General features: G+C 37.5%; 1 protein-coding gene across 2 annotated transcripts in view; it reads right to left on the minus strand.

Annotated features, from left to right (window-relative positions):
• The window catches only part of LOC139715381 (uncharacterized), a 359,010-nt gene that overhangs the window by 216,210 nt on the left and 119,416 nt on the right, over positions 1–23,384 (minus strand). For both annotated transcript variants that reach the window (XM_071626956.1, XM_071626954.1), the window contains one exon: positions 18,647–18,753. In XM_071626956.1, coding sequence (XP_071483057.1) covers positions 18,647–18,753 — 107 coding nt within the window. The remainder of the gene's footprint in view (positions 1–18,646; positions 18,754–23,384) is intronic.

Genomic DNA, 23,384 nt, shown 5'->3' on the forward strand with positions numbered 1-23,384 from the left:
AAGACGCAATATGGCATGATATGCCTGATGGCTGCGATAGCTTGTAAATCGTGAAGTAAAATCGTAAAGGTAATAACGGACATCGGTGGCATGCTAACTTTTTTTTGGTCACTTTTGAATAAAAAACATATGTACAGTGGTGGAAAGAGACATCAAGACGTTGTTTTTATTTCATGAAACTGTTTTCAATCTAGTAAAACGATTCAATAGTTTCAGTCACATGTTTTTGCAGAAAACTCAAACATCACATTTTTCTGCCAGTGTATGTTCATATTTAGAATAGGCCGAACGGAGGGGGAAAAATGTAAGGCATCTTTTGTCTTTTGATATCCATCCTAAACGATTATGGTCAAAGTCTAGTAATCGATGGCATTTTCTCATCTCATTCTACACGCAGTGACAATTTTGTTATCCGACTTTCGTCACAAAAATCATTGATTTTTATTTTTTGGTGGCCCGAAAGTAAAATCTTGTGGCACGAAAAAAAGAAAAACATAAGAAAAACTAAATCGGTCCTACTAAACATAGACAAATAAATGTTAAGTATTACTGAAGTGATACAGGTACCCATGTCTAAAATAAATGAATAGAAAATTCAATCATCTTAGCGATATTCTGAGTTCTAAGATTTAAAGCAAGTAGGCCTATTGATCATTATAAAAGTTGTGCCTATATTTAGGTGGTCAAAACTTACGTTTGAAATGAGAAAGTGGGAGCATTTGCAGACGTTTTTGTAAACATCAGACATTTGATTTAGCATTGTAAAGAGCTGAAAGTTACCGTTATTCATTTCTGATTGTAAAAGCAATCATCCAACATTTACTAGTATTTTAACACCTAACGGAGCCGAATGTTACCGTTAATCATTTTCAAATGTAACCGACATTCATTTTAGCATCTTACGGAGCAGAATGTTATCCTTATTCTTTTCTGACCGTGACAGCAAACATCCGCTATTTATTTTAGCATTTAACTGAGCCGATCGATACCATTAATCATTTCAAAATGTAAAAACAGCAATCTGTTATTTATTTTAGCATCGTACGGAGCAAAATATTACCGTTATTCATTTCCAAACTTAAAAGCAAACATCCGACATTTATTTTATTATCTTAAGGAGCTGAATGTTATTGCTGTTCACTTCCGAAAGTGAAATGAATCCTCTGACAATTATTTTAGCATCGTACAGAGCCGAATGTTACTGTTTTTCATTTTTGAACGTCAGGGCAGACATCAGACATTAACTTGGCCATAAAACGCAGCTGAATGTTACTGTTATTCATTTCGAAATGTATAAGAGCAAATATCTGACATTTTAGCATCATGAATATGGTGCAGAATGTTACTGCTATTCACTTCCAATCGTAAAATCAATCATCTGGCGTTTATTTTGTCATCTTCCGGAGCAGAATGTTATTGCTATTAACTTTCGAAAGGATAAAAGCAAATATCCGACATAATCATCGTATATATACGGAGTTGAATGTTATGGTTATTCATTTCCGAACGTGAAAGGGATTATTCGACATTAATTTTTGCATCTTCCGAAGCTGAATGTTATTGCTATTTACTTTCGAACATAAAAACAAACATCTGGCATTTACTTTATCATCGTACCGAGTTGAATACTATTGTTATTCATTTCCGAATGTCAAAGCAAACATCGAACATTAATTTTACCATCGAACGCAGCTAAATGTTACTGTTGTTCATTTCAAAATGTAAAAGCAAACATCCGACAGTTATTTCAGCATCTTCCGGAGCCGAATGTTATTACTACTTACTTTCAAAAGTAAAAGCACACATTTGACATTTATTTAATCATCGTACGGAGTTGAATATTATTTTATTCATTTCCGCACGTCAAAGGGATCATTCAACACTTTTTTTTTATCATCTTCTGGAGCTGAATGTTACTGCTATCTACTTTCGAACGTAAAAGCAAACAACCGGCATTTATTTTATTATTGTACGGAGCTGAATATTACTACTATTCATTTCCGAACGTCAAAGCAAACATTCGACGTTTATTTCAGCATCTTCTGGAATCGAATGTTATCCTTATTCATTTCCGAACGCAAAATGAAGTCTGACGTTAATTTTAGCACTGTACGGAGCTACATGAATCTTAACCGTTATTCATTTCCAAAAGTATAAGCAAACACCCGACATATATTTTAGTATCATACGGAGTCGCATATTGCCGTTGTTCATTTCCAAAATTTAAAGCAAACATCTGACATTTATTTCAGCATCTTACGGAGCCGATAGTTACCGCTGTTCATTTCCAAAAGTAAAGGCAAACATCCGACATTTTTTGGTGGCCCATTTTCCCGCAAAGAAAATATATCTTACTACAAAATCGGGATATTCCTCAACCTATTTCTGATGCAAACATATCTAAGTTTTGAAAGGAAGCTGCATGTAACTGCCCACCTGTTATCACATACGACGCCTTATCAATTTTATTTTCTTGACGTTAACAGACAATAATTATGTTCTACCAGCATTCGAAAGAATCAAGATTTTCGCGCTGTTCAACAAAGCATGGCTCCACAAAATTGGTGACACCGATAGTGAATCCTACATTTGTATTCCCATCATCTTTAGAAATTGACGCACATGTCGATGCACCAAGACAAAAGGTAATTGGGACACCAGAGTCTACCCCTCTGCTGGGAATCGCCTATAGTTCCTATTGTTTGAATTTGTATGGAGCGTGCACAAAGGGAAGGATTACAGTAACAAAAGGTCTTGCTCATTATCGTCTACTATCAATCAACGGCAAAACTACGACTTTTTTACAACCTTTTCAGTACCAACCTACAGCAAAACTGTATGCTTTTCCAGCACGTAAGTACCACGGTTAGTGCTGGTAGTGTAAGCAATAGAATATATGACAATTACAGGGATGGAGACCAAAAATGGATGTGTTCTGTTTGAAATGGCAGTTACATGTACCTTACTCAAAAGATATACATGGGGAGCATCTGTCACTAAAAAGTGACACTGTTCCTCTATCTCCTACTACATACTCCATGGACTTCTTCTACCAATGCACATCTGTGAGCAAAACGTTTTACTTTTGTTATTACAGGTAAATTGAATGCTGAACATTATTCACTTTTGGGTGTGAGAGACTCAGTAATGAAGCATTTTCAAGTAACACTAACTTATCGTACAATGATATAATTGTAATTACCAGATATTTCTTTTCTCAGACTGAATGTCTGTGAGTGAAACTTTGAGAACCTGTACCAGTGCAGATTGTCTCCAAAACCTCATCAGAAAGAAATTTAAAGAAATTACAGACAACTCAAACTTCATGTTACCTATAACTTGCTTTTCAGTATTTAGCTGTATTTATATAATTTGAGGGAATACAAGCGTCAAATAACAAGTAAATTTTGAGCTATTTGTTCATCATGATCACATACCGCCTTAGAAATTGTGTAACTACTGCTCTACGCTCATTGTTTCTTTTGTCATACTTTACTTTTCACTATTTGAGCTGAAAGTTTGAAAGAATAAATGATCCCATGGCAAGTCCAAGATAAGGTCCCCTCAGAAGGCAAAATTTCATCTTTGCTCAATATTGACATATTTGGTATCATTTTGAAGCTTATGAGTTGAAGTTTTGATTTCCATGGAGGAAAAAATGATATTATGTAAATTTATGCAAATTTCAAGGGCTTCATTTGCATAAATGTAAAACACAGTGTTACGTATGGGACATTTATAAAAATTCATATTTATTCAAAGGAAAGCAAATGATATTTGATTAATATGTAGACATAAGAAGTTCATCAAATAATTTAACTTGGTATGAAAATTTAAGGATTATGCAAATGATTATGCAAATTAGCTCATGTCCCAACATGAGATGTCCCATACGTAACAAAATGAGGTCATTTTTTAAGGTTTTTTCTGAAATTGCTACGGCTATTTGAGTGCCCTTTTGGAAAGTTCTAATTTATTGTTTAGAGAAATTAAATACCATAGAAAAAAGAAAAAACAGTAGAATATTCTTTATTAGGCATTGAAATAATGTTACGTATGGGACAAATGCGTTACGTATGGGACATCCTCATATATATTGAATGTGAATGCATGTAGCTAGCTGGGAAGGTCTCTCAGTACACAAATGGTCAATCATCCTGGAGAAAGCATCCCAACTTTGTAGCTACTTTCATTCATTCATTCATTCATTCATTTATTTTTCATTTCCAACAAAAACATATAAATATATTACTTTTTGAGTTATAGACACTTGAAACAATACATGTACTTGACTGAACAATTTTCAGAAAGGGGGAGGGGAAGATGGCAAAATACACAATGAAAATCAGCATTAAAGGGACTGTACAGTACTGGTTGAGGTAGGGAGTCATGTTTTGAACATTCCTGAGTGAGATAATGAAAAGCCTCTTATGAAATATGAAAGAGCATGTAATTTTAAGAAGGATTCAACGTTTATTTGATGAAAATTGGTTTTCAAATGGCTGAGATACCCCCCAAAAAGTGCTAATAATAAAAGGCGACATGCCACAACTTTATTAGGATCTCTTTGTTTCACCTTGTTTTTGGATATCTCAGCCATTTCAAAACCGATTTTCATCGAATAAACTTTTGATACCCCTTAGAACTGCATTCCCCCTTACATCTCATAGAGTGGTTTCTGAATATCTCGCAAAATGTTAAAGCCGGTCTGCACTGGCCATTATTTTGATGCCAGAACTTTTCGTAAAGAGCGCCATCTATCAAAACTTCCGGTGGCCGGGTTACATCCATAGAACTCTAGTCAGAACTCTAGTTCTGTGGTTACATCGTTTGTGGCTGATCGCCGCCTTGCGCCTGCATGATATGCCGGTCAGCGCACGATCTCACAGCAGCTGTGCACAGAGCCGAGAGAACACACACAAGCAGTGCATAATAATTATGGTGGGGTACCGAGAGCCCAGCCCGGCCCGCCCGGCGCGGCCCGCCCGGCGCGGCCTCGATCTTTCGGCCAATCGCGAGGGAACAGGTTTCTAAACCTTTGTCGCGAGAGAGATCCGCGACAATCCACTCACTCAGCCAAATGACCTACTCGCTATACACAATACCAGCGCAGCGAGCAGAAAAACATCGCTGGGCGGTGAATTACTGTAATGTGGCCATCGGTTTCTTCAGCTGATTTAGATATCTACATGATGTGCAGTAAAATATTCCTTCAAATTTCATGCTCTTTATTGAGTTTTCATGAAGTCCAACACAATGACTCATGAGTGATGAAAGTTCCAGATGCATTTACGAATATCTCTCACACATAAATCTTTGCTACTACTAACACTTTTACAGTTAGACGGTAAGAGTTATAGATCTAAACGTTAGTAGTAGTACTACTACTGCTAGGCCTAGTAGTACCAGAACAAATGTAGGCCTACATGCGGTTCCTATATCTATGTGCTGTCCCCCTGCCCTGAATATTATTATCACACAAAAGCATGTGAGAAATGACACCAAGCTAATATCTCGAGATTGCAATCGGAAAACAGATAACATATCTTGAATTGATCATGATTTCCCTTCCTAGAAATTTCATTCGACAATTTGTTGAGGCTGGGTTAGTGAGGAACAATAACCTTAAACGCTAAAATGAAAACGTTCATACGTTTCACCACCTTGGCTTATCAGAGGCTTCTGACTCAGTCTGAGTGCACGTGGAAACTTTCACGACGGGTTGATCCCGCAATCCTGGCACACAGCTTCACAGGCTCGACACCAGTGCTGATGCCCAGTGGTGGACATCCAGCAGCTAGCAGATGACCAGCTAGCCCTGGAGACCGCGCCGCAATTAATGACCAGCAAAGTTATCCTGTGTTGAATGGCTTGATGGGCCGTCAAGGGCGACGTTTATCTTGTTCATTTCTTGCCGATAAACAGCTCACATCTCCTCCTACTGGATCCAGCATATACCAAGTCGTATCCGCGACATAATCGCAGATTGAAGTTCGACACAATGATCAGAATAAACGATCTGAGTGTCGAAGTGTTTGAAAGCACCGGACATACATGCAGATCGCGCGCATCGCGAAGTGATATAGACGCTAACTAAATCTAGATATCTGTGGTACGTACGTGAATGCATGCACTGGACTGCGCAAGATAATGCGGGAGCGAAGCGAGCCTCTGCGCTGCTAGGCCATCCCCTACGTTTACGGGAACCTGGTGATCTGTGTGTTAAGTCTATGGGAATATCGGAATTCAGTATGGAACGGGTTAATTTTGATGCACGCCGCTCGGCATTATGGGAGACATGCTGGGCACCACAGAGAGAAATGAGCCTTATGATGGCGCTAGACATGTTTCTTACCAATGCAGACCCACTTTAAAAGCTAAATCTGCACCTCAACCAGAACTGTACACACCCTTTAAAGGGACGGTATAGTTTTTGTAGAAATGGGGATTCAGTTTCCAACATTTTATGAGATGACTGGAAACCAATAATATGAATTACTAAAGAGCATACAATTCTAAGACTAGAGGAATTCAAAGTTAATTTGATGGAGATCCAATTTGAAATGGTCGTGATATATAAAAAAATAAAATAAAGTAAAATGATTTATCAATTGCAAGTGATACACAAATTGTCCTTATTCAGTTTTCAATAGTAGCCACAACAAAATTCATGGGTATACATACTGAGGTGTGACTCAAATCAATGACCTGACTGCTAGACAGACATCATACATCTACTCGATTAGTGGAATTCCACGCAGCAGGTATTGCTTATCTATTAAAATCAATATTTCTTGTGTCAAGTTGTTTTTTATTGAAACTAAATGGCAAACTGCCCTTCATCAATGGAAGTAAACACTTTAAACTATTCAATTTTTTAGTAGTTACTATCCTGATGAAAATAGGGGATACATACTCAGGTTGGTCATGAAAAATATAGAATAAGACTGAATATGATTATGATGGTAAATATTTAGGGGATGTTGTTCCCTTGACAATCTGGATCAGTATTTGAGTAATTTCAACTGATTCCACCTCAATAATTATGCAAATATTTGTTTATGGGTATTTTGCAAAATTATTTTGCAAAATACCCATAAACATGGTTCTCCACACACTAAACGAATGGGGGACAAAGGGCATGCATACTCAGGTTGGTCATAAAAATATAAAAATATGATTGAAAATGACAATGATGATGAATATTTGGGGAATATTGTTTCCTTGACAATCTGGATCAGTATTTGAGTAGTTTCAACTGATTTTACTTCAATAATTATGCAAAATACCCATAAACATGGTTCTCCACACACTAAATGAATGGGGGACAAAGTGTCCCATACGTAACTGTCCTATACGTAACACGTCATGTCTGTCTTTAATCAGAACCTGTAATTAGAGCTTTTTGCCTAATGACATGAAACTTACTTGTGATAATCTTGAGTGTTGTGACTTTTATCACAGTGAGTTACAAGTTGTAGAATGAAATACTTTCAGAGTTTTGAGGTTGAAAAAAAATGTTCCAAAAAAAAAAAATTTCTGGTCCCATACGTAACGGCACATATTTTCTCTTCTAGAATATAATTGTCACGGTCATTTTTCTCAATTTTTTACATGATTATACTTCTCCTAGATATCAATCATCATTATAAACCCATACATAACGCGCGTGTTATCTTGGACTTGCCCCCCTATCGATCGGATCGTTTACTGGATGTTTGCTGAAATTGTCATGCACGTTCATTCTACCAATGGGTTCATGTTCCAGGACACATAACTAATCAATAGAGAGTATACATAACCTTCCTAACTCTTTCAAAATTGTCCAAAGGTATTTTCAATACGAATTATTAGAAATTTGACAGGATTTCAACATATTTCCATTGCTCAGCGAGGGAGTAGGAGGTGGATTTTCAAAGCAAGTATTCACTCTTTCCTTGGTTTTCGATAAATCGTATGGTCCAGAAACTGCTGACAAGCCCCAGTCAGCTCCAGACATGGCGCGCAGCTTTTCGGCTAGAGAGCCAAAGGTTAGATGAATATACGCCATTAAAGCAACGTGGTGCCCCACTGGAGAATATTTCTAATTACCACGGACATGCTTTTTTTTCTTGGAGGTTCATCGAACAAGGCAAATGCCAAAATGTGTCTCGCCCATTCGCATAGAAGAAATTAATTTTTTTCTAACTCCTGGAAGTTCATTGACCCCGCCTATGACCTTTGACCTTGTGATGTCCCTCAACTCCCCAAGAGACATTTACCAGCCAAGTTTGGTAAGAAACAGACATACAGATCAAAAGTTATGAGCCATAATCAAAACACACCGTAAAAACTTAACATTGGGCCCTTAAAGTTTGTTGACCTCTGTCTGTGACTTTTGACCTTGTGATGAACTTCAACTCCCTAAGGGATATCTACCATCTAAGTTTGGTCACAAACGGATATAGGGATCAAAAGTTATGAGCCATAATCGAAACGTGCTGTAAAAATTTAAAGGGAACGCAAACCCAAAGAGCAATGTGGATTGAGTGAAAGCAGCAACATTAGTCGAACATATCAGTGAAAGTTTGAGGAAAATCGGACAATCGATGCAAAAGTTATGAATTTTTAAAGTTTTGGTGTTGGAACCGCTGGATGAGGAGACTACATGAGGGTATGACGTACGAGTGGACAGCAATATAAAGAATATATAAAGAAAATTCCACAGAACTCATTTTTCACGAAAATTACAAATTCCATCAACTTGATACTGACAAATGTTAAGGGTAGCAATTATCACCATTGCTTCCTGAAAGTCAATAAATAGTCAAGTGCTCTTTCAAAACGCTAGAAAAGTGAATTTTTGTTGAATTTTCTTTATATTACCTTAGTATTGTTGTCCACTCATACGTCATAACCTGTAATAGTCTCCTCATCCAGTGCTTCCAACACCAAAATGTAAAATATTCATAGCTTTTGCATTGATTGTCCGATTTTCCTCAAACTTTCACTGATGTGTTCTACTGATGTTGCTGCTTTCACTCAATCCACATTGCTCTTTGGGTTTATGTTCCCTTTAACATTGGACCCTAAAAGTTTGTTTACCCCACCTGTTACATTTGACCTTGTGATGACCTTCAACTCCAAAGGAACATCTACCATCAAGTTTGGTCAGAAATGGACACATAAATCAAACGTTATGAGCCATAATCGAAATGCGCCATAAAAACTAACATTGGGTCCTAAAGTTCATTGACCCCTGTCTGTGACCTTTGACCTTGAGGTGACCTTCATGTTTGGTAAAATGAGTAACTTTGTATAAACATTCTTCCCTCCAAGTTTGAATGAAAGTGAAGTCCTCAGTTGAGAGTTATTCAAGTTTTTGTAGCGTTACGGACGGACGACGGACGGACAGACGGCGCAGGCGATCCCTCAGTCTCCCTGCACCTCCGGGGGCTTGACAAAAATGTAATTTCGGTTGGCATTTGACAACGGATGGACAGAAATTCAAAACATACATATTACCATGTGGATAGATCTTATTTGATTATTGCTGAGAATATCACCAATAATGTTTAGTGGGCTATGATCTTTATTAGTACAGAGCGAACATACTTCCGTGAAGTAAACTGAGTATAATCTTACATAAAAGAATGTTACGTCCCCTGTACAGCCAGAAGAGCTACAATTTTTGCAGGATATGTACATTAGGTGGAACACCAAATTCTTGCATACGCTACTATTGGGACAACAAAGTAGAATTTGCAGCAGCGATAGAGATAGAAGTATTTTGGACATTCATCTGTTTAGGACTTTGATATTTCAACAGTTCTCTGTAATTTCATGTGTTCACAGACTTCCTGGATTTTTCTGATACATACCCAAGATATGTCAGATCCAGAACACGGCCAGATAATACATGCAGATGTCATATACCTTTAAAGTCACATCATTGGTTTGAATAAAAACAATTATTATGAAAATAGCATTTTTACCATATTTCTACACAAAGGCCTGAATTCACGAAGGTGGTATAAATGAAAGCATGGTTTAAAAGGGCATTGTAGCGGTTTTTTATTTTTTTTATATGTTGTTCTTTTAATTCTAAAAGACCCAGTGGTGCAAACAGAATCAAAATTTCACAACGATTTAGTCCGTAATTTCATTTTAAAAATGGAACTTTTTGGGTGAGAATTATGCTAATGAGCTGACGAGCCCAGATGTCGTGATGTCACAGGTGCCAAATATATCACTGATTACAAGCCCTCGCATACGCGTGCGTTAAATCGTGCCGAGTAGCAGACGACGCTTAGGCCCAATTTAGCTAGCAGGCGGCACTTGTGTACTGTCCTATCCATGCAGCTGTCTCAAATTTCGCTGAACCAAATCGCACCAAAATTACAGGACATACTTCTAAGCATATTTCAAAATACTGCATTATATTTGAACGAAATCGGTAATCGAGAAGTATCAAGATTGACGCCGATTTTCAAGTTGTCACTCAAAAAAAAAACTAACTCTTCTCGAGAGATCTTGGTAAACGCGACATGCACAATCTAGAGCTAAAGTTAGCCGACTAGTACTGTGCGAACGGGGAATTTCCGCGGGAACTAAACTAAAAAATGTCATGATTTTGGTGATTTGTGTGATTTACGAACTATATTTTTCATTCAACTTAACTCAAATAATTTATAAATTGATTTTTTGCTCCCGATTACTTGAAAGATTTGTCTCATGATATTAGATGGCTAACTTCAGTCTGTGCGTGCGCAGGCAGATAGGGCTACTACGCCGCGATCACTCTTGTTTAGTCGTAGAGGTTCTACAGAGCAGATTATTATTAGCGACAACAGGAAAGTCGACAACTTCACTTACGCTTCCCGACTTACGATTTGGTTCCAATTAGCGTGAGCAAGTGGACATGAGTCATAAAATATTTCTTGTGATTTTGGTGCAATTTGGTTAAGTGAATTTTGAGATATTTACATGGATACGGAAGTACTCTAGCACTATACCTACACCAGCGCTTGGATCGCGAAGCGGCGGGACTGTTTGTATCTACGTGGTCAGGCCACTCTTCCGAGGTATGGGTCCTACTAAAACTAGATCTAGTCCTTGGTGTTAATACGACCACCATGGGATTTATCTCGACTACAAAAACATTGAAAATCCATAAAGCAGATACCTTACCTGCAAAATTCAGCACAGAAACAACAGGGCCTGCAGCACAAGGGCCTAGATCTAGCGGCAACGCTAGACCTTGGAGTCTGGACTTTCGTCTGGACTTTCTTCAAGTTCTGGCAGCAGGGGTATGTACTAGTATAACGTTTACGCTGTGCCTATTATTAGCGCTGTGCACACAGCTGTCGGCAGGGCAGTGTAGGGGCCTAGTCATCAAGACTTGAACTGCCACGTAGAATCTTCTCGGTCCTTGACTGCTCACTAGTCCTAGTCTAGTTCTAGTCTAGAGTCTATGTGTACTGGGTGCCGTTTTCTTCTAACTAGGCGTAAACCGTGATTGCCGTGGACTATATTTTGGATTTAGATTTTAAGAATCACTCGGTCCTCATCTTCGTTAGATAGATCTAGTTTGAATTGTCGAACCATTATCGCTCATATGCATAGTTAGTGCAACGTTACTTACACACAGTTTTCTATGGGCAGCATGTTCGGACAATGATGCCAATTTCATTTTGCATAACGGGAATATTCCCCACAAATTTTATCTAAATAAAAAGCTTTAGAAGAAATTCCTTTTAAAAATTAATAAATATTGTTTAACATGTTTATTTCAGCTCCATATTGCAATTTTACTAACTAACAGTTTTTGCAGTACTTCATGTGAGATTTCATCAGTAAACTGACGTGTGTAGTTCGTTTTGCTAAAGTCGGAGGTTGGCACCTGTGACGTATGCCAAATTGTGTGGATCGTTCCTTGGCTTGCTCGTTTTCATTTTTTTCAAAAAATCATTACAGGCTTATCCTGGGTTTTAGAATCCTCTCTTTCAGTTGTAGGCATCAAAAAATGTATATTAGAATTCAGGTTTCTTTTAAAGCATGGACAAAAACCATGGAGCGCCAAGTGTCGCACGGAATATTTTGTTACGACATTGGTCATCTCGTCGACAAAATGACCGTTTCGTTAACAAATTTATCATTTCGTGGACGAAATGTTCAGTTACTTACAAAATGTTGTGATTTCGTTACAAAATAATCATTTCATCAACGAAATGACTGATATCGATATGAAATATTCCATGCGACAATTTAGTACGGTCTGCCATGTCGAAATATTGGATCCCGTGAGATTTTCATGCCAAAATTGACTTTTTTAGCTAACTTTGTCAATTTTGGGGTGCTGAATCCAAAAAACTTTGGTTCCATTTTTTTCGACCGCGTCTTCAGCCGCCATTTTGAATTTCAAAATGGCCGCTTTAGCAAACGGTATTTTGACCCAGTTCTCATAATGTGAGCATCAATGAAGGTTCAAATTTGATGCAAAAAGCATGTTTATGATGTCAGACATTCTGATACACCATTTCCTGATATTGTAGAGTGTCTTGATACAATTTGAGGGCTGCCATCTTGAAATTCAAAATGGCCGCCATAATTAACTGTGTTTTTACCTGTATCTCAGGTTGTAAGCATTATGGAAAGTATAAATATGAGGCAAAGAGCATGCTTACGATGTGACAAGTGACATGTGACATGATGTGACATGCTAATATATACAATTTTGTTTTAAATGATGGATCATTTTGGTTAGCGGCCATCTTGAAATTCAAAATGGCCACCATAGCATATGTAATTGGGCCTATATCTGGAGTTGTATGCAGTGTGTAAGGTTCTAACTAGGGGCAAAGAGCGTGCGTATGCTATCAGACTTTCTGAAACATCTTTTTCTGTCCATTTTGATATTATACTAGTAGGTGGCCATCTTGAAATTCAAAATGGCCACCATACCAGAATGCATATTTTGACCAATATTTCATGTTGTAAACAATACAGAAAGTTCACATTCCGAGCATAAACCAGGCTCATGATGTTGAACATTCAGATGCACTTTGATCCCCTCCGTAAAATTGCAGATCATTTTTGAGGCTGCCATTTTATCATTCAAAATGGCTGCTTTTCAACTAATATCTATGGTTACAAGCAACTTTTAGGCATATCAATGTTTATGGAGGTGTACATTGTACATTCTTTTACAAACATACACGCACATAATCATACATTCTGTAATAATGGATTATTCGCATTGGCTGCCACTCTTGAAATTCAAGATGTGGATTTCGACCCATATTTGGTGCTGTAAGATCTTTACCCTGCAAACTCAAGCATGCTGGAGCACTTTCATGTAGGACCTACAAATATGTGGAAGTCAATCACTTCAATAAATAGTATTATCATTGCATAGACGGGACTATTTCATGTAGGTACACTGCCACATTGAAATGCAAAATGGCTGCCATGGGAAACAATCCTTCAAGAGCATTGCATTTGGGCAAAACTTGTGAATGGGAAATCATGTGATTCTGGTGTCAAAGCAAATGACTTTCAAAAGTGCCTAAATAACTGTGTCTGAGTGACTAAATGCTCCCATTTAGACGATTTGGTTGTGGAGTTTAAATAAACAATATTAGCCGTGTGGGTATACTCGAAAATTTATCGGAAATTTACTTAGTTAATGTCTTCTAGGCTCGTTCCCTGCATGTGTTTTTGAAGTCACAGCACTTGTATAGGGCTGTACACAGTGGAGCATTGGTTCTAAATTCTTCCAGAAACAATGACTTTTGCATTTCTTGCCATATGAACATGATAATGAATTCTGTGGCTACCATTGGTGTAGGGAGCTCAAAGCATTTAATTGCACAGTTTATGTATATCCGCTGGAAATAACGACAATGTACCATATTATATTCCCCTGAAGTAGAGGCACAAATTAGGTTGTGAAGGTTTACAAGGTTTGTTCTCTGGATGTGTTGTATCAAGATTCTATGAGAGCAAATTGTCCAGGTTGAAGTCATCTATGCCCAACTTCTGGAAGGCATGGACTGTCTCATTGCACATTCTGCATGATTCAAGGCTTAGAGAATTCTTGATCCATCTGCTCTTTGAGACATCCTCAAATTCTCAACTTCAGCCTTTGCCATGAAAGGCATGACCAAGCAGACCTTTGTTTTTCGCAACAATTTGCAGAACATAATCTCTCAACAGTGTCAATTGTACTTTATCATCTTCCTTTCCAGTGATGGAGCAGACAACGTGCGATGCAGTTGCAAAAGTAAAGCAAAGATCCATTAGGAGAATGAAAATGTCAGTGTCTATACGTAATAATCATCAATATCTCTGAAATTTTCTGTTGCTCTTGAAGTAGCATCTAATACATGCAATGGAATGAGGATATCAGCTTCCTCGTTGTGACAGGTGACAGCTCCCATGGCATCTTTGATGAACCCTTTGTTTCCTTTTTTCCCTGTTCTGTGTCAGACGGAAGAGAAGGCCATAAAATTGTGAGATGAAGAGTGATTGTGGAATTACTTAGAACAGTAGAACTTATATAACTTCCGATAATTGTATCGTCCAGTAATGACTGGATAATGACAAGTCTATCAGATTGTTGTACTGGTAGAAGCGTTATAAGAAGGTTGTGGCCCTCTTAAAGGACAAGTTCACCTTCATAAACATAAGGATTGAGAGAATGCAGCAATATTAGTAGAACACATCAGTGAAAGTTTGAGGAAAATTGGACAATCGATGCAAAAGTTATAAATTTTTAAAATTTTTGTGTTGGAACCACTGGATGAGGAGACTACTACAGCTTGTGAGTCATATGCGTACAACAGTATAAAGAAAATGTAAAGAAAATTCAACATATTTTCACTTTTTTCGCATAATAAAAGAGCACTTGACTTGCCTCTTTCTAAAGGCAGGGGGAATAATATTACCCATAACATTTGTCGGTAACGAGTCGGGGGAAGGTGTGCTTTTTTTCAAAAGATGAAATTTTGTGAAATTCTCTTTATATTTTCCTTACATTGTTGTACGCATGTGACATCTAAGTTATTCACACACTGCAGTAGTCTTCTCATCCAGCGGTTACTGCACACAAACTTCAAAAATTCATAACTTTTGAACGGTTTGTCCGATTTTCGTCAAACTTTCAATGATGTGTTCTACTAATATTGCTACATTCTCTCAATCCTTATGTTAATGAAGGTGAACTTGTCCTTTAAGCTTACGACTTTTGATTCAATCTTACACAGTATATTTCAATTGCAAGAGCTGAATGTCTGGCCTTTCTCATATGTGACCCGCTACAACAAAATGGTCCTAAAGTCGCGCACGGTCGAAGCCGTGAAAATCGAGTTTGAAGTCAGAGCATCAAAATTGGTCAAAACTTACGATTTCTGAATTTGACATATTATTAGAGTCTGACATGTCTTCTATCATCTGTCAAAGTTTTGAAGCAAAATGGTGAAAGGAAAGACCAAAAAATAGCGTTTTTCTGGGCCATGTTTTTTTGGCGTTTCAACGAAGCAGAAACTGGTTCGAACATTTGGAGTGAGCGCCACACATACGCTCCGCCCCTAACAATGACCAAAGTGATCTTATTGGTCAGTTTGCTGCTTGCCGCTAACCGAAGCGTGAAGGTCGCACACTGCCCAGTCGACTGGTGCGTGCTGGCGGGGTGCGCTATGCCCAGCCGCTTCTCCTGCCATCCTGGTCACTGATTGGTCGGTGAGGAGACCGCCGACGCTGTGTTTGAATGAGCATTTCGGGGGTTGCTAGGGCTTACCTTCTATTGTTCGGAGGTGAAAACTGACTTATGAGCTCCCTGATGAGTTGTTTCATTTTGTGGTCAACAAACACGCCTGTGAATGGGATGCCTGGTAGGGTGACTATGGCATTTTTTGCCATTGCAAGACTTTTCCTTGTTTGTCTTTATTCTCTCGAGGCAGTATCAAGTTTTTGAACCTCACCTTTAATCGCATCAATGCTTGCTTTTATAATGACTGGGATTAAAAATAACTATTAACGAGGTTCCATGACAACAAATAATGTCTTGCCTGAGAGTTAAAACAAATCACGTGTACGCGAACCACATACCCGCTAGGCTAATATGGGATGTGGGATGTAACGCTTACTTGCTTGCCCACACTTATGGGAAGTGGTATGGGACCCTTCCCCTCCCCCCTTACGCAGTCTTTGCCCCTCAGGATGGCTTGATGACGTCATTGGAACCTCGTCCTTACAGTCTGAATTTATGGCGGCAATTTTGAATTAAGAGATGGCTGTCATTCTGCGTGACCTGAAAATGAATTCGGTCTAACTAGGACAATTTTGGCAAATTCATCTATGGCTCTTACCACAGTATTACATATATATGTTTTTCTTTGGCCACCATCTTGAATTTCAAGATGGTGGCCTATCTAATGATCTACAATAGGAAACAGCTGTACTGGAACGTTACACACCACAAGCATGTGCATTACTGAAAATTTGATGCTCCTACAATAATTGCAACATGAGATATGCGTAAAAACGCTACGGCGGCCATTTTGAATTTCAAGATGGCAGCCTAGTAATTGTATCAAAACAATCCACAATATCAGAAAATAATATATCATAGTGTATGACATCACAACGATGCATTTTGCACCAAATATGAAGCTTCTACAATGCTCATTGTATGAGATATGGTTCAAAATACTGTTTGCTATGGTCGCCATTTTGAAATTCAAGATGGCAGCCTACAAATGGTATCAAAAAAATCCACAATATCAGAAAAAGATATACCAGAGTGTCTGACATCACAACCACGCATTTTGCACCAAATTTGAAGCTTCTACAATGCTCACTTAATGAGATATGGATAAAAATACAGTTTGCTATGGTGGCCATTTTGAAATTCAAAATGGCGGCTGAAGACGTGGTCAGAAAAAATGGAACCAAAGTTTTTTGGATTCAGCACCCCCAAATTGACAAAGTTAGCCAAAAAAAAAAAAAATCAATTTTGGCACAAAAATCTCACGGGATTACATAGTAGCCTCTACCAATTGGTGCTCCATGGTTTTTGTCTATGGTTTAAACCATGGTTTCATTTGTACCACCATTGTGAATTCGGGCCTTTAAGTCCTTGTCAAATACGAAATATTAGTCAAAAGTATACCAAACCATACATTTCCTGAAAGTAAATTTACCAGACTTTGAAATGACATGACAGAAACGGGTTTCATAGATCATCCTGATGGAGAGAGTGCCATAAGGTGAGAAAATTTGCAATTGTAAATTGTTCAAAATTCTCACCGATATGACTGCACTAGGGGCTATTTTGCACATATATAGACCATATATATGATCATTTCATGAAATAGTGACTTTTTGCTCAGACACCATCTTGGCTGTGCAAGGTAGGGTCAAGGGTCAAGTCTACTTAATCCTGTATCTTCGTAAATACATGCCATATCACTCTTGTATTCTGCACACATTTAGCCCATGAATTGTTTAATGAAATAACTTTCTAATCGGATGCAATCTTGGCTGTGTAAAGTACGGTCAAAGGTTAAAAAAAATATGTCATTCTGCATTTTAGTAAATACATGGTGTATTGCCTCTATATGTTGCACACAGAAAGAGCATGTCAAGAGGATAATTTTATAAGGTGAAGATTTTTTTTCTCAGATGCCATCTTGGATGTGCAAATGAGGTTCAAAGGTACAACATTTTTATTTTGTAACTTTGTTCTTATAATTTCTATAATAAATTTTGTAAGCATGATGGGTTCGATTCCCTTTTCTTTGATGAGAATCTATAAAAAAAATCACACAGTCATTCACCCTCAATTGCACATGTATCGGATAGGGTCGTGTGAATCGGGTAAGGGATCAAAACATTTATTTCTGGATACATTGGATCACCTAATCTGTAAGTCTTGACAAATCTTAAAGTTTAGATTTTTTTTCTTTTAAAACTTCATCCTCACCTGCAAACACTGACAAAAATACTTAAACAAAAAAAGAAAACATCACCCGCTGTTATGTTCATAGCTCAAGCTGTAAGGGCAGGGGGAAGCATTCTTCATATGACCAGCTACTTCTAGTCATACAGATGTGCATATGTACTAAGTTTTATGAAGACTCCTCAAGTTATTACAGAGATATGGAGGATGAAAAAAAAAAAAACTAGAATTTTCACTTGATCTTTGACCCCATGGCATAACACTTTCCCTGGAGAATCTTTATTGGGTAATACATGTATATACCAAGTTTCAAGAAAATACCTTTCAGCAATAAAGACATTTTGAGAATTTGACCTTGACCTTTGATATTTGACCTGGAGCATGTGCTACCCAAGAGTTGATAAGAACAACTTTGTGCACTCATACAATGTACATAGGGCCTACAGGTAGGCCACGTTTCATCAGGATACCTCAAACGATCTTTAAGTTACGGTGTCCAAAAAACTGATTACGGGAGGACGGACGGTTGGACCGGTGGCACTTAATGGCGGGGCATAAAAATGAACATAATTTTGAGTCCAGAGCAATTAGCTCATAGACATATTTTTCAAGAGTTATTATAGTCAAGCTATTGGTTCTGAGGAAAATGAAGTGTATTAGTGACATTCAAACTATGCACATTCACACTCATGAAGCTTGACTTACTTTTGCAGGTGGTCCTGAACATTGACTCCCGCCCCACGATCAATCAGGTCTTTGCATACACTCATATGGTCTGCCTGGACTGCGAGCACCAGAGGAGTCTTGCCATACTGCCAAACACATAACATAAGAGTGTTGTGATTCGGTTATTAATTAGAATGTGTAACAAAAAAGTTAAACAATAATGAAGTCACACAATCCTCTGAGCAGTGGACAGATGAATTGGTATTATGAGAGAAGAATGAGTGACTGGCAATGGCTATTGCCTGGCTGTGTGATAAAGGTTAAAACTGGAAATCAAGTTTGATGCATACATTAAAACTTGCATGAATACAATGTACCGGTAGTCATTCCAAGTAAACAACTAACTCATCATTACAATACAAGTACAAGGCAATGTCTGGCCTACATATCGCAGTGTGAGTATAGTGATTTTCAATGTAAGTTTATTAACATTTAACCTTTGATCTTCACCTTCACCAATATTCCAATTTGATTGGCTTCTTTAGGTGATGTACCTGTGATGTGAGCCTCGTAGTCATAGCTCAAGCTGTGGAAAGATATTGCAAGCACATCACAACAATGCAAGTACAATGTATGGTGCTTATTATGGAATGTTCATTGTCCCTATTGGAATTGAATTCACCAATACTTGAACTAGACACCCAATCTACTTGTGGTGTGACTTTGTTTTCATAGCTCAAAGCTGTGGATAGTTATTGAGAGTACACCACAAAACCATGATTTCAGTATTCATCAGGTAACGTTTACCAACCTTTTGACCTTGTGAAACATCACCAATATTTGAACTTGACCGCCATCTTAAGGTGATATACCTGTGGTTTGAATTTAGCGGTTATAGCTCAAAGCTGTGGACATTTATTGATACACAATATTATACACCACCAATGTAGCTATCCGATTAGTCATTTGCCCATCACGTGACATTCAATTACAAGATCCATCGCATGCCGTGGCTGTCAGCCGTGCAAGATTGTTTGAGCAAAAATGGATAGCACATGGCTGATGTCACCTATTTCCATTGACTCCCGTGTTAAACTCACGATTGACTCGAAGTTTTTGTTCCATTGCACAGCTCTAAAGACACAATAAGCAAACACTTGCCACACGCACTAAACAATTACAAGCGAGTTTACAAGAAAATACTTATGTCGTAAACAACTTAAACCGATTGGCTTCGCATACGTACATGTGATTGTGCTGCTATTCATTCGTCTTTCACAGAAAATGGTTCCATTTCTGTGCTAAATTCAAGAATCTGTGTGGACCACATCTGTTGATGTTCCAGATGTTGTATAAAACAAATAGTGTTTGGTCTTTACTCGTGCAATGGAACAAGATTTCGCACTCTGTGAAAGATGAGGTACACTATTTAACTCGGTTTTGCCTAGAATAGAGCGCCTCTATCTTTCACCTTGTGCAAAATCTTGTACCATTGCACTATTTGTATTATGTATGTACAGTGCATATCAGGTAAAGTTCACTGACCATTTGACCTTTGAACTCGTCAGACTTCACCACTATTTAAATTTGACTGGCATCATTAGGTGATATTGTACCTGCGGTGTGAGTTTCAGGTTCATACACGTGTAGATTAAAGCAGTGAAAAGTTCTTGAGAGTACACCACAATACTGTTAGGCCCAAAACCACTATTTCGGCGCAATTGGTCAAAAATCGTGTCGCTTATGTTCCTTCTCACCTAGGAGAGATAAAAAGCTCTTTCAAAATGCTCCTGTGATTTTATGTGATGCCAAGGGACATATAGACAAAAATTGAAATCATTTCGAAGGCGAGATTGTACCACTAAGCCATTGGTGGAGGGTTAAGTTCGGCCAACAGGCTCAAAAGTGCATGTCGCCAACGATGATTTTTTATGTTTTCTCAACTTTGTGGGAAAATATGAGCATAAAGAAGAAGCTTACTCACAGTTTCAGAAAAGTAGCCGAACGTTCTATGAAAACCTAACACAACTTCATAAGCTTATCATTCTTTAACAACAAAATACCTGATGGAAATGTGTCGCCAGATCTGCTGAAACATACGTTACCATCTTTGTACTGCAAACTTGGTAATGCTATTACAGTGAATACTACACAATTGTATTGTTTTTCTGACCAAAAGGGGTCTAAGTTTATGTTAAAAAATATTTCATCACTCAGCTTCAAAAGACATGCGACTGCCAATCTCGCAAATATAGATTTTAAAAAGGTAGATTTAAGAGAAGTAACATACGTTACCATCTTTGTAAAAAGTATGAAGGTGCATGGCTCTGAATGATTGTTCTAGAGTTGAGACTTATGGAGTAGATTGTCCTTATACCCATGGGTGGCAAAAGATTCATTATTATGTTGCTAACTTATACGATTTAATCCACAAGTGTAACATACGTGATGTAACTTACGTTACCACCAAATGACAGAAAGCTTAATTACACCATTAATTACCACCTAAATGTATATTTCTCGAATCTGTGCCGTCGATTTGAGGCCATGGGATAGCTCAGCAACCTCTTTTACTGGTATCTTGAGCATTGACAGCGCGCAAAATACCTTTACATGATGTGTTGAAAACCTGAGTAAGTATTTGATTGTTGGAAATGTGTTGTTGTTTTTCATAGAATCATGCTTTACTTCTGTTTATTGTGTGTTTATTAAGTCAGTATATTCCACCGTAAAAATCCAGTAATTACTTTGCTGTACAGGCTTATTCTTTTGAAATAAATCACTCAATTTATTAAGTAACGTATGTTTCAAATTTTGGTAACGTAAGTTTCAAGATGTTGTCATGTTAATAACAGACAATCTACGGAAAAGCCCATTTAATCTGAGACAATTTAATTGTTGCAGTTGTGATGTTGATGAATTTCTGCGTCAAAACATATCAAATTCATTTACAGCTGTATGTTCTTGTTTGTTTGGAGGATGCAGTAAAAGGGGACATAATCATAGTATCTTTTAAAAAAAATCGTTTGGTGGGCGTTGATGTTCAACTTGGCTTTAATGATGTCATATTTCAGGTATAAGCAATGAATTTAACATTGTTTTAAGAAAATTCAATGAATAGCTAATAAAATTAGAGATTACACAGATCTCTACTTCAAAACTAGTGGACCAGGTCCCTGCATTAATGTAGTAACGTAAGTTTCTAGTTTTGGTAACGTAAGTTTCATCAATTCATGTCATTGAAAAAGGATATTTTAGAGAATGTGCGTGGATAAAAATAACATTTAATTGTTCTCGAACTATTGTTGAAGGAATTCTGTAGGGAAATACGTCTTTTCAATTATATTTATCATTGGTTATCATAAACCAATATGGTGACTTACTCCCTGACTATTTTTAACGGAGAAAATAAACTCAAATTTCTGTCGTAATGTCGTTGATGATCTCAAAGTGAAGAAAAACACATTTTGAGTGAAGAAAAGGCAACAAAAATACAGTGCATTAGAGAAATGTAATTTCAACTATTACTGTTACCATCATAGATCAGGCCTACATGATAATAATAATGATAATGATAATAGTAATTATAGTAATATATGTTTCAGTAAGCTATATGTTTAAGACATTAACATTTTTGTTCTTCCTTCTCGTTGAGGTTAATACAGTTGCAATGGGGAAGAGCAGTGCTAGGATTAAAACCCCATATATAGGGAACGTGTTAGCTGTAATCAGAATGGCGAAAAATTATATCTCTAAGCAAAGATTCAAGAAAAAAAAAACTTATGCCCGTCTCATAGTTAACAAAGAAAAGAAGCAAAGTTACACATCTTTTTTTTTACCCTACCATGGTCCACATCAGGGTAATTATAGGGGAGGGGGTTCAGGCTCCCCCGCCCCTTTGCCAGCAGTCAAAACATAAACAAAAGGAAATAAAAAGAAAAAAATGAATCGCGGACTCACCCTCCCCCGTTTGAAATAAAAAAACAAACAAACATGAAATTGGGCTTGTACTGGCAGCATCGAATTGAGCTGAAGCCTTTTTTTATATTTCTTTAATTTTCTTTTTTTTTTCTTTTTTTTTCTTGCTTGTCAGACAATGAAACCCGGCAAAAGAAATGAAACAAAAAAAAAAATGGCACGAGAGCTTTTTATTTTTCTGCCCGTCAGGAGATTAAAACTGGAAGTGGTCGACTTTTTCTAACTCCTGACCCCATCCCCCACCCCATAAAAATCCTACTTACGGGCCTGCATGCCTATAGGGCCTAATCATTATCAGTACCTTTGTTGTGCATGTATAGCAACTTGTCCTTTCACTTTTCTTTTTAAAGATTCAAAACATTTTTCCTGGAGACAATTTCAAGATACGGCAAGAATTATTAATGCAAGACTTGTTATTCTTGTTATCCTTGTGGATTATACTGTTTTATGCATACATAACAAGGAAAATCGAGTACATCATTTTACTAATGACAATTTCATTCATCCTACCCAGTATTGTGCTAATGAAACTGTGTAATTTGACGTTATTTCATGGACCTCATTTTGCCATAGTCAACTTAGTAAAGTGGTCATTTATTTAGTTAACATTAGTTAACATTTCTCGGTCCCTATCTCTTGTTTACCGAGTTCAGACATTTTAAATACAAGCAATACGGCGTTATTGTTCATTATGAAGCACTTTAACAGGGTAATCATCTCGTTTCTGCCGTTTCTTGTTTCATACAAGTGTTAAAAATTTTGTGAATACTATTTTATTGCAACTGCTATTTTCAAACTG

Source organism: Diadema antillarum, unplaced genomic scaffold (genome assembly GCF_040938485.1).
Source record: "Diadema antillarum isolate AM-2024a unplaced genomic scaffold, OU_Dant_1.0 scf00000047, whole genome shotgun sequence".
Classification (NCBI taxonomy): Eukaryota; Metazoa; Echinodermata; class Echinoidea; order Diadematoida; family Diadematidae; genus Diadema; species Diadema antillarum.